This window comes from Glandiceps talaboti, chromosome 5, assembly GCF_964340395.1.
Source record: "Glandiceps talaboti chromosome 5, keGlaTala1.1, whole genome shotgun sequence".
Lineage (NCBI taxonomy): Eukaryota > Metazoa > Hemichordata > Enteropneusta > Spengelidae > Glandiceps > Glandiceps talaboti.
In genome coordinates this window covers 6,147,707-6,161,684 of record NC_135553.1, presented here as the reverse complement: position 1 = coordinate 6,161,684, position 13,978 = coordinate 6,147,707, and the positions used below count along the sequence as shown (strand labels likewise).

General features: G+C 33.6%; 1 protein-coding gene across 1 annotated transcript in view; it reads right to left on the bottom strand.

Annotated features, from left to right (window-relative positions):
- The window catches only part of LOC144435086 (ras-related protein Rab-37-like), a 63,846-nt gene that overhangs the window by 17,649 nt on the left and 32,219 nt on the right, over positions 1–13,978 (bottom strand). The window contains exons 3-4 of the mRNA XM_078123639.1: positions 6,993–7,034; positions 5,528–5,647 (exon numbers count right to left, since the gene is read on the bottom strand). Of these exons, the coding sequence (XP_077979765.1) occupies positions 5,528–5,647; positions 6,993–7,034 (162 nt within the window). The remainder of the gene's footprint in view (positions 1–5,527; positions 5,648–6,992; positions 7,035–13,978) is intronic.

Here is a 13,978-nt window from a genome sequence, read left to right as displayed (position 1 = left end):
AATACCTACTTTTTGTATCCATAATATTGTCTTTATTATTGATTACTTATTGTCTTTGTTATTGATTAGAGTTCCACTAAAAATGTCATCTTTTATCATAAGACACTATTAATTGGAATGACATATTGATTTATGTTTAGTTGGTATTTTTTATTACTTCTTGTCAACAGAAGTAATATTTCCCAGTGTGTTGTTTACAGAATGAAAGATTAGCTGCTACCAGCCTCATCAGCCAATCAGACATGAAGACTATGGAATGAAAGATTAGCTCCTCATTGGACATCATCAGCCTTACCAACCAATCATACACTATGATTATAGAATGAAAGATTATCTGCTATATTGGACATTACCAGCTCATAAACCAATCATACACTATGATTATAGAATAGTAAGATTAGCTGCTATTGGACGTTATCTATCTATCTATCTATCTATCTATCTATCTATCTATCTATCTATCTATCTATCTATCTATCTATATATCTATCTATCTATGTGTATATGGTTATATGCTTCTAAATATCAGTGAAATTGCTGTTCTTCCTAATTCTCTTTTTGGGTTGGGTAATATTCCAATCAGTCCATAGTGATGAAAGATGTACACTGCCTATAGTTTCTGGTTACACTACTCTGAATCTGTTTCTGCCTCTCATGGTGCACAATACATGTATACGTGCATGTACCTCAGTCAGCTTTAACCAAGTCTTTGATATGGTGTTAAAATCTTGGTGAAGGAGAGGTGGAAAATCTCATAAAATTGACATAATTATATATTAAAGTGGGATTACATATTGTATCGGGTAGACAGGCTAGAGAATCCCCTGCAGGTACATTTTTTCTAACAAAGACTTCAGGGTGAATGATGTATGAATTTGTCCAATTAGGACATACTTCAAATCATACAAGGGCTGAAAATGAAAGACTTGTGGAAAGCTTTCATGTACATGTAACATACATGTACCTTGTACTTGCTTGTAGTCAGCTCCCTTGATACACAATTTTTCTGCTGGCAGTGGTGGGAAGGCAAGTTATCACAACATTTGCTTGACTGCCACCCCAACAAGGATATTGACAGCCTTTCCTATCAAGGGCATGCATGACATTTACTATCAGGGGAAACAACTACTGAAGCAACTAGCTGCAGTTATAGCATGACTGATGAACATCATAGAGACAAAAATGAAACACAACTATTAAATACAAAGTTTACCTTGGTTGGATTTTTATTATCAACTTTGTACTTTTCTATTGAAATTGAAGAATTTTGACCACCACTTCAAGTTCAGATTGCATTATTTATATTTGGGGTTTAATTGTCGATATTCATTCAAATTTTTATATATTCTTACATAATTATGGGTATAGTCTTCCAGAAAACATTTCAATATCATAGAATCTCATTCATTTTACACCTGCATGGGTAAAAGAACATGTATGTTGGTTTCCTCTAAGGTATAAGATCATACCGATATTGCAATTGCAAGACATGATTTTTACCTGTAAGCTTTAAAAATCCAGGGAGAACTTTTTCCCTTTTAATTACCAGTAACTTGTCAACCATGACACTACATTTGTATATGTGTATGTGATTAGTGCAATCTCTATGTATGTAGTTTTGAATGCATATATCTAACTAATCTTATCTAGGATCCAGTACAAGGCACCTGGACAGGACACACTGATTATTGGTTGTGTCATTTCATGACTCCAACAGTCTCAATACCTGGAATTGCTCTGGGTGAATTGAAAACGTGATCTGAACTGAGAATCAATATTTGATGTACTTCGACTCTGAGTCTCCTTGCTACTTCCAGACTTTATGAAATTTACTGTTGTTTCCTCACCAGGATTGAAATATACCATTATTTATTTATTTATTTTCTAAAGCGCCTTTTCTATTCATTAATATTTAAAAGCACTGTACATACAATAGATTTAAAAGCATGGTAAAACAATCAACCATTGCAGCAATCAGCTGTTGAACAAAGTTACAGGTGCTAGAGATGTAAAGGGAGCTTCCATCAGAATACTGTCATATGACTGCCACATGACCCATATTGTCTTGTTTATTTTGATGAATAAATAGGAAGTTAACAATCACTGGATATTCAGTTCATTTTGAAACAATAATTTTTACTTCAATTGTTATCAATGGATTTAAACTACCACGTCTTTGGCTACAAGTAATTGTAATTGTGCGAGATATTTAACACAGAAGGTAATGGTCATAGACAAGTATAGCCCCTTAAATACATGTTTCACCTTTGTGTCAGGTTTGATAGAAATCAACCAGTGCATATCAAAGATAAGGATGCACTTGGATTGGTGAATTACTGGCCAGAATTCACTGTAATTATCCCTAAAATTTGTGTAATATCAAGTTATTCTTCTCCCTATACTTTAAATTCTGCCTTTGACTTTGTCAAGAGGAAATAAAATAGTTTAGTTAAATCATAGACCCTCGGAAGGTCTATGGTTAAATTTGACTGAGATATGTAAATGTCAGTTATAGTAACACGACAAAGAGAACCACTCAAATTACATATTAATGTTTAATGCATATCCTATGATACTTACAAAACTCCCATTTTTTGCCTCCTGTTTATATCATCAAAATACGACATGAAAAGAAGTCATCAATTTTTCAACTGAGCAATTCTCTTATATATGAAAATACCATGTTATTGGCGTTTTATGAGAAGTGCATTTATTTCCTACCCAGCAGTGATTATTTCAAAAGACAAACTTAAGGCTTACATATTTCACTGAAATTAGATTTTGTGGCTTGAATTTGTATCTGTTCTACATGGAACAGTACAAAAAATGTTAGTTATAACATTCTTATTTACTATAAAAGTTCCACATAATCAAATTTTCAAAATTACTGCTTTGGTTCAAATTAATGTTATTAAATTGGGTAATTTATACTGACATCACAGCCAGAGAAGAATTTAACTAAAATGTATTCTGCTATTTTCATTTAGCATTTTTTGAGGTCTTGTTCAGGTTTCCCTATTTCCTTGATATGATTGTCATCTGTACTGTTTGAGTGGTTATTGAATTTGTGTTTGTCTGGGTCATTAGTAAATCAACTGATTGGATCTTCCAAGTGTTTTCATATGTTATATTTGAAGTCCTGTTCAGGTAACCCTAGCTATGATTATAATCTCTACATGTAAAACCGAGTGGTTATTGTGTTTGTCTGGGTCATTAGTAAATCAACTGATTGGATCTTCCAAGTGTTTTCATATGTTATTTTTTAAAGTCCTGTTCTGGTTACCTCTGATATGATTGTCATCTTTACTATATGCAAGTGGTGATTACGTTAGGTTGGGTCATCAGTACAACTGATTGCATCTCATCAAAGGAGGATACACGACAGGTGATTATCTTCAAAGAACGTAACTATGATATACATACATCATGCAGAGGATAAAAGCCATGAAAGCAGCCTAAAATAGCTTCTCATTCCATAATTAATTTTTTTTCATTCCATGCTTTTGTATATGTTGAATGAATATGTTCATAATATACACCTCAAGCTAAATTATATCAGTACATGTAATTTGTATTTTCATTTCCGACTCTGAGGCAAATACATGTACTAAGTATTGTTCAGGTCACGGCCGGTAGTATCATATTTCAGGCATCTCCATAATTCAAATTGTGGTTAAATATATATTAAATATAGTTAAATATATTATATATATATATCATGTTTTCTTGACAGTATACTGTGCAAAGAGGACAAGTTTCACATTGATGCAGCCAGTGAAAAAATGTAAGGATTTCACTTGAATTTATATTGATGTCAGATTAAAGATTTACAGAAAATAGTATAAAAGGTATTTCCACTGAAATTTATCTTTGCTGTAGAACAGATATCTGCAGAATAACATGAAAAATTAATTACATACTGACTTGTGTTGCATAGTAATTTGAGGCAGCAAAGAATTATAATTTTATCTAGATATATGTTATGATTGACATGACCATTTAGCAAATATAATCATACATGGCAATGACAGATAATAGCAATGTTGACGACAATCAATTGATAATTTTCATAGTTTTGGCATTCCATTTTTCTCATTTCAATGCAATCATCTCATGTTACTGCTTTTCACCAGCTAACATACAAAGCAACAGATGGTCTTAATGCTGATGTTACCATGGTAGCAGTCATCGTTTAACTGTAAATCATATTAAATGTCCATATGCTCACATAGGTCAATCCGGGATCAAACACATAGCATAGAAAGAGTTCAAGAAATGTCATTTGTTAAGTGTATTTATGCATAGCTGCATGTATCATTGGTGACCTTAATATAATACATTAATTTGATTGGCTTTTAAATTGAGCTCAGTAACATGGAACAGCTCACTTGAACCTGTATAGTCACTGTTGTATGTGTGCACCAGGGATTAGTGAGTGAATGTACTAGTACTTGTATTAGAACTTCAGGATTATTCTGCTATAAGCCATTCATAGTATGCCATCACAATAGGGATGGGGAATACACAGCTAGAATCAATCATCTTTCTTTCATAAATGTACCTTGTTATGTGTCAAACTGGATCCTAATTTATGATTTTTTTGTATGATTTGTGAGCTCATGAAAGTACAGAGAAATTATATTTACTAGCAGTGGTACATTATGTACATATTGCATACAGCATGTACGTCATGTTACCTGGCCTATGAAATGTCAGATACACTTTGTCACGTACCTGTACAGAAGTAAAGTATCATGTTTTCTACAACCGATGTACCCTACATGTATATATATTACATGTAGAGATGTACCATATATATATTATATATACTGTAATATTATATATGTATATATATATATACACAACTATGACAGAGACACTGCAGACACACACACTACGTGTACATGTACCAAGTAACATCTAAAACTCATTTTTTTAAAAACACCACGAAATATTGACAGACACTTCATTTGAAATAATTTTTCCCATTTACAAAAATCGCCAAATTCCTTCTAATATGGCACCATTACCATAATACGTATACAGTGTGGACTTCATGAAATAAACAATGGCGAAAAAGGTACATATGGAGGAGTGAACAACAGGTTACTGAAAAATATCAAACATTCACTTTCATATCTTATGAACAGTTTACTGACTAATGTTGGTAAATGATGTAGCTGGAGGCGAAAAGTGATTGTCATAGTTTGTCTCTAGTACACAGTACTTTTGCAAAGGGAGCCTCAGTAAAAGAGAGAAAATCTGGTAAAGTACGGTATGCATAGATTTCCATACCATGTGCATATTCATTCTGGTGGGGAACTCTGGTAAAATACCTGGGGAACACTCTATAATTTTACCTACTTAATGCTGTCATAAACATAGGTAAAAGTGTGTTGCCATTAGCTACAGGTAAATATTTATTGTCTGCTAACAGCATGCATGAGAAGAGACCTCTTTAGAATCTGGGGGCACATATCTTTATGATCTGTGCATGGTCACATGAACCTAAAGGTTTGATACTTACCCTAATATTGTCAAAGGACTGTCTGTTGGTAACATCATATAGTAGTAAAAGAGCGTGGGCATCTCTGTAATAAGCATGTGTTACGCTGCGGAATCTTTCCTGTCCAGCTGTGTCCCAGATCTGTGATAATGAATCATACAAGGTTTAACTATGTTAATTACTTTGTTTGTAAAGGATGTCTACATTTTAGTGTTATCAAATTCCTCTCCAGTCATTCCAAAATTTGGATAATAAAAGCTCCATGTCATGTATTATTAAATGAGATGATCTTGTTATTATCGGTACATGATGTATCATCTGATGCTGTGACAAGTGATCGGTCTATGATCACGGCACCATGAAAAGCAGAAATACTGATGAATATGAGAACTGCATTCAACATGATTTTATTTTTACAATGTATACTCCATTTCAAAGGAAAATCTGCTGCTGAAAGGTAATTTCAAACAGAGATTATACACACATATTTGAGGCAGGATCAACAGATATTGACAATGAGAATTGTGCAAGAATTGAATGACTATAGTATAATTTTATGCATATCAAGTTTGCAATGAGTTTACATGCGACTTCTGTTTGAACTCCATGATCTGCTTGACATCATTAATAGGCATCTTCAGAAAATTTAAAGATACATCTTCCTGTGTACTATTTTTAAATAGAATGCCTCCTAGGTAAAGTGAGAAGCCATTTAATTCTTATGATGAAGAAGTAAACAACACATGTTGTTCTTGCATTATATGTATGTTCTGTTTCTTTAAAAAAGGCATCAATGAATACATACGTTTGGTTGTCTTTATCACTAAATGATGACAATGACAAAAAAAGCTTCATCGTACATGTATATTATACATTCAAGGGCATAACCAACAACATCCCTCAAAGAGTAAAGCAGACAATGATTTTCAGCTCGCAGTTTTGTTCAAAATTAATGGCAGAGTTGCTGAAAATTTACATATAAAACGGTTTCATTTTTAAACGAATTAATGTTTCCTTGTTGTTTACAAGAAATCCCACCATGGAACTAACTCTTAACTAATAGCCTTTGGCGGACTTCACGTCTATTGTGCAATGCATCTTTACTACTAACATATTGACCTCCACTTTTGAAATGCTGCATTTGATTTATCACGAGAGAACAAGTCATGTGATTGGTTGCCCTCACAGGACAGCTCTATCGCAGGATGAGATAAACCCCCACACACAAACCTTAAATTAACATGTTCTGATAGTAGTCCTGCTTGACTTCCATTTGTATAAATCCTGACTTTCTTAATCAGGTATTAGCATTAATAAAATAAACATTATACTCTGGGGAAATTGGGAATAATTGCCGCTATTGCAAAACAGGAAGTCAACGACGCATACATTCATCTTTTAAACATCTTAAGAACATAAAGAAGAGATCATGGTGATGTTTAAGTTGTGATGCTTAGTACTTATTAACAAAATCATGACTTCCTACCTGAAGTTTTACTTTTGAGCCATCCACATTCACAACTTTATTCTGTAAAGAGAAAGAAATAAACTAATTAAATATACTATATATATTGTAATATTTAAACATGAAATCCACCTTCAGTTCAGGGATCATTTCGAGACTCAAACAGGCATTAAAGAAACATACATGATAGCGGAAAGATAAAAGATTTCCCTGGTGTACACATCATTTCATCATCTCTGGTTTTCTCTCCTTCATATATCTTTGTCTCTCATAAATTCTTATCCTCTTACATAATCTTGAATCTCATCCATTTTCCCTATCATTTGCTCCTCCATGACATGTATCCCTTCATCTTCCCATAAGTATACAGGAAACTGTGCATGATATGTAATTATTTTTTTCACCCACGAACTCAAAACTGTCTGTATGTAAGTTTTTTTCTGGAATGTCCCATGTTACTGCCTAGTACCCAATTGACAATAATGCATTAGCTCTCAGACTACTAAAAAGATTAGCTCCAATGATTGTGTCTCATCTGTAGCATCAAAGTTTACACTGCAAATTTGAAAGACACAAGATTAATAGCAGGTTTGTCAACCATTTGCATTGACCACTGCAGTGCATCAGCACCTTATTGATGAAATCACACGGGCATGCAAAAATTGTGGAATGTCATTCCATACCCTTATGTCATGAGAACACAGGCCAATTCTTGAATGTCTGGTGTGGGTATGGCAAACATTGGATACAGAATTGCATTTCATTCCATACATGCTCTATCGGTGACAAATCAGAGGAATTTGCTGGCCACGAAAGGATGTCAATGTCATTATCATTGAAAAATTGCTGAATGGTGTGAGCTATATCTGACAAGCACTGTCTTGCTGGTAAATTATGCCTGGACAACAGTACAGCGGGTGTGAGAATTTCATCTTGATAGTGTTCAACATTGCAGTGATCAACACAAATGACAAAATGCTTTATCCATTCAAATAATACTTAATCCATTCATCTTATACCTGCAGTGCTACTTTCAAATTTGCAGTGTAAACGCTGACCCCGCAAATGAGACACAAACATTGGAGCTAATTGTGCCATTATCAATTGGGTACTTAACATGGGACTTCCAGAACAACCTTTCGTATAGACAGTTTTGAGCTGTGGGTGAAAACTAAAAAATGATACATCATGATCATGCAGTTTCTTTTTGTGGTTAACATAGTTATTCTACACCACCTGTTTCTCTATTCTTTCTCTAATATTATCACATCAAAATCCTAGAATTATTGGTAGAATGCTAAAACATTCAACATAAATGTGACACTGCCTTGAAAGAACTCTATGTAATGTATCTAGTGAATTGTGATTATTATATCTCTAAGTAGTAAGTACTCAAGTTTTTCCTCTATCTTTGCTATAGAATACATGTCAACCAATTACATATAATTATACAAAGTATATGCATGTATACTACTCATTTTATATTGATAATACTACACTATACTTTTTCTACTTTCTGTTTTCCTATTTTTCATGAATGTCTCACTCATAGAATACAAATTTGCATGTTCTTACTTCTTTAAGAATGACTCTATATTCACGTACTACATTTCTATACAAAAAAAAATTCATCTTATTCACTCAATCCCTCTTAATCCCAAAGCTCCAATTTTCCACCTGTCTGTATATTTCCTGACAGGAATTTCCTAGATGAACCTGAGTAGGACCATTTGTGCTTAAAAAGTTAAAACTCTAACACACAAGACATCATCACACATACATTTAATGTTCTTTTGTCAAAAAATCAGAGAGAGAAAGAACACATAACATGTACATAATGGTATATCAAACATCATCTGTTCCCAAATACATTTAGTAGAAATCCCCCTTGGTGTGCATTTCACATAACTGGGGAGTTCAAGGCAATCTGTATTAAGGCAATGATACATATGCAACACTTGCACTTAATTCCCATACTCATCTAATCCATCCACTATGAATAACATTGTCACAGCTTTTGTACAGGTACAAATGCTGGAATGCATCCTATACTTGTCATTGATGACAATGCACATTTTTAGAACAGTCTAAATCAGATGATGTTTTTATTTAGTTGATAAATGGCATTAAACTGACACCATAGTGAAATAGTTGTACACATACATGTACATTGTATGTTGTACAGTCTTTAAACCATATCTGTCATTTTATGCAAACATATCCTTTCAGATATGCTATATTCAGAATGACGATGCATCTGAAGAATACTGGATCCAAATCATATGACCTAGAATTTGTATATTAGATAGTCAAAAACTTCTTTACCTACATTTCAAGTTTTATAAACACTAATGGACTTCTACAAATATGAATACATATACCTAGAGCTCTATTGAGAAAATCTGTTTGTATGAGTACCACACTGTTACGATAGTTTCATCCTGTGGTACCTCATTGTTAGATGGGATATTTTCATCCTGTGGTACCTCACTGTTGGATAGGATAGTTTTATCCTTTAATACCCAACTGTTGGACAGGATAGATTTCATCCTTTAGTACAGGATAGTTTCATCCTTTAGTACCTCCACTGTTGGACAGCTAGGATAGTTTCAACCTTTAGTACCTCACTACTGGACCAGATAATTTCATCATGTGGAACCTCACTGCTGGACAGGCTAGTTTCATCCTGTGGTACCTCACTATTGGACAGGATAGTCTCATCCTGTGGTACCTCATTGTTGGGCAGGAGAGTTTCATCCTGTATTCAATGATTATTACATTTACATAAAGGGACATTAAAATCATGGAATTTTAAATTCTGTTGAGTACATACACGTATATCATGTACGATGCCTTTGTTTTCAATACATAACACAGAATAAATAAAATAGTACCTATTGATGCACTGTTATACCTTTCATCTATTCTTTCAAAGACAATTTACTGGCATTAAATGATCAGTAACAGTCACTGTGTAGAAGTCAGGGGATAAAGTGGAGGATATGATTAGAAGTTAAATGTCAAGAATGTAGTACGGGTGATTAGGAAGGAAATGTCAAGTAGTCCTGATATTATTACACGCACACAGTATGACACTATAGATGATTCCAAAAATTCAACAGTCCATAAATTGCTATTGAGGCCATGACAAACTGTTCATTTTTACTCTGCAATTCAATCCTGTTTGAGAGGGTTTAATATTTGTCATGTAACTGGTTACTTTGCATGGAGTACAGCTTTAATATGCTATTCTATTGATCCTTTAAAAACATCCATTTGTTAAAGCAAAAAAGTGTGCTACTTCTTAATAATACAATAAATATATTCATAGATTCTAGTCCATTATCTTTCCTCATATCAGCAACTAATGTACAAAGTTATCTAATTTTGGAAATGCATGTCTAGATATATTTAATTTTGATTGATTTCACACAAATTCAAAATGGGGATATTCTCCAGCAACTGCATCTTCATAATAGGGCACCTTGAATTAAGATAATCTGTCTTGCTCAGATGCAGCCGTGCACTAAGTTACAAAGTAAAGGCAATTACTTAAAGTACAGAATTTCTGGATAGGCTAACAATAAAACCTGTACACATGGATTAGTGGCAACATTCAGCAGTATATTACTCTTATTGATAAGTTCTGACAATCAGTGCACCTGTAAATGTCAAATATCTAGCTTTCAATTAGGCCAATATCTGTTTCCATGGTAACTAGTACATCTGTCTATCCATGCTTAGTTCATGTAATTTTGAATCCTCTAACCCTAAGTTTTACATATGCATCTTGGTTTGGCAATACAAACAGTAAACGAAGACACAATATTCCCTCATTATTTTGTTATTCTCTTTTGTTTACATTCACATTTTGAATGTTGTACTTCTTTTCTAACATACCACATACTGATAATGAGTATAGAACAAACAAAGATGGATTCTATTGTATAAAATGTCTCAAATAAAGATTATATGTGTAGCTCACTCTAATGCTGATCATTCTGTTCAAAATATTCTAAGGTTGGGATTCTTGATCATGAATAGTTTTATGTGGACCTTATCATGTTTTCTATTGTGTACAGGCATGTTTCCTTGACTTCTGTTGCATGAACAATGTCAGTTTTTCATTTTGTAGTTTGAAAACATGACTTTAATTAATAAGTTGAATGGATACGAGCACAAATGTATGTGTGTATTATTCACTTGATACATTAAAACATGGATCAAACTTATTTGCTGAACTGATTACTATTTTCATCACTGCAGTAATGTTTTTGTCAAGGATTGTAAATTGGTAAAATCTACTCACAAGTGTTTCACTAAAAGTAGTAGTACCTCATTGTATACTGTTAAGGATTCTTCAAAATTATGCATCATTTCTTCAGAATTGTACCAGATTTCCACCCTCTGTTACAGACGCTCTAAAAGTTTCAGTTGGTAAAGTATGTTATGAAGTTATACTATTAATGTCGTATAGATAAAACCCGACTCCTGCTGTCAGTAGATATGTCTTGTGTATATCTGAGCAAGAGCTTCAAATTATCACAAAGTCATGCAATACCCCATAGGATCATCGTGGGTAGATATATGTGATTGCAAGAGAAGAAAAGTAATTCCTTGTAGCTCTCAAGAAATCATACAATATCAAAATCAATCAACCCTAACTACATATATTACATATTTTATGGAAATTGAAAAGATAAAGAATAATCATAAAAGTATAAATTTCATACTTTCCTGGATCTTAGAGAAATAATACAATACTCTCTGACTAAAGATATTACTTTGAATGAAAAGTTCATTTTAATCATGCTATGGAATAAACAATGATGCATTCACAAAAAAAGATACGTCAAGCCAGAATCGTATCTACGTGGGTGGATATAACGCTGGTTGCTACAAGACTTTCAAAAGCAAATCATACATGTCTCCTGGGAGCTTCCATTTCATCCTTCTTCACACAACAATTAGCATCACAATAACAGAGATTTTCAATTTGACTGTAACTAATCATTTCCAAGTTGTATCTAAGACTCTGGTACCTAGTATTACATTAGCTACATGTACAGTCAGGAGAAAGTTATTATGGAAGATTTAAATGAAGTATTGATTATCTATGACCTATTGTTGGCTGTACTGTGGTGGTGGCTTCCATCTCAACAGTTCTTTCTCCTACCTAGAGAGGTACTAGCTCCTTCCCTCCTAATTACATATTATTTACCTTCACTTCTTGCCCTGTAGGTAATCCTATTGTTTTTATGAAGCTGTTTCCTTCTGAGTATATTGGGGTCAAACTATCTAGTCTTGTGGCCACTTTTCTAGATGTGCTCCTGTCCAGATAGTGCTGCATAGTTGTGTGGTTGCTTTCCTATCTAAGTTGTGAAGAAACATAACCTTTGCCTTCCTATTCTGTCTAGTAGATAATATAGCTCCCTCTTGTTTTATGAAGTTATTCCCTTCTGAGTGTATTGGAGTGAATCTAGCTAGTGTTAGTGGCTACCCTCTTGATGATTGGTTCCATGTGCTCCAGTCAAGATAGTGTGGCAGCTTTCCTTGTGCATAGTTGTGTGGCTACTTCCTTGTCTTCACTGTAAGCTGTATAGAAACATAACCTTCATCTTCTCCTCGTCTTGTAGTTGTGGGTAATATTTTATAATAGCTCCTCTTGTTGTATGAAGTTATTGATTCCTTCCAGAGCATACTGCGGTCAATCTAGCTAATTTTGTGGCTACCATCTTGACTAAATTGGCTCCATGTGCTTCTAACCAGGTAATGCTGTAGGATAGACGTGTGACTCTTACCCTGTCTAAGCTGTGTAGAAACATATCCTTGATCTTCGGCATGAAGATTGATCTCTTACATCTATTAGACAATTAGATTTGTTCTTTGATGTTATTTTCACTCCAATCTAACCTTCTAAAGGTCTGTAAACCTATAAACATGTACAATCTGTGATACAATCTGCAATCAACATTTAGGTATTAGGAATAGTTTTATTTGTGGTGTGATATATTGCACCTCATTTCCTAACATCACCTTGTAATTATTTCCAATCAATTTGATCTGTTCTCTTGTGTTTAATCAATTAATTGCCCAGCCACTTTTTCAGAACTAGTACTGTAATAAAGCAATATAGCCTATAGGCAACTTTATGATGACTGGCCTATCAAGATGGTTTTCATTCATTTACACTTGTTTTGTGAGAACTTTTAAAGCAATCTTTCACATACAAAAGTTTAAAGATAAATTCATCAATTTGCATCAGTTTTAATTTGTATATCTACGATTATTTACTGAAATAAATTACACTAAATAAAGATTGACTCTTCATTAGTAAGGTATCATAACTAATGACAAAAAAAACATTATAGACACATCATGGTTGAAATATTTGTTTGCATGCATTGAATGGTTAGCATATATTTTAAATGATCAACAGTATGTACCAGCAAGTCTAGCCTGTACATGTTTGTATAAACAGTAGTTACAGGCGATGCTCTGCAACCACCTACACATGTACATCAGCTGAAGACCTGCAAATGTGAGGATGTGCAAAGGCTAACAAAATATTGATGAAAATCATACAACAATATTTATAGAGTGAGAATGAATGTTCATCGACTCTGGGTTCATACTTAATGATATCTGTACCCACCACAGAGTCAAAATATTTCTTGGAAGCAAAAGCCAATTTTTCGCCGACGTCTCGTCAGCATTGTCAGGGGTGTACTACATATAATATTTATAGAATATTTAACAATTTCTGAAATGGATTATCGTTAAGAATTATATCTATGCTATGCAATGTAATTGGTATACATGTATATATTGATGTACATTGCACTAACTAAGTATACTAATTGCTCTGGAAAATTAAAAGTGAAAACATGTTCTCAAGTACTACAACTATATACATGTACATACAATACACACTGTACATGTACATTTTTATATAAAACTGGAACATGCTATGCAAACACATGCATGTGGACCCTGGAGTGAACTGT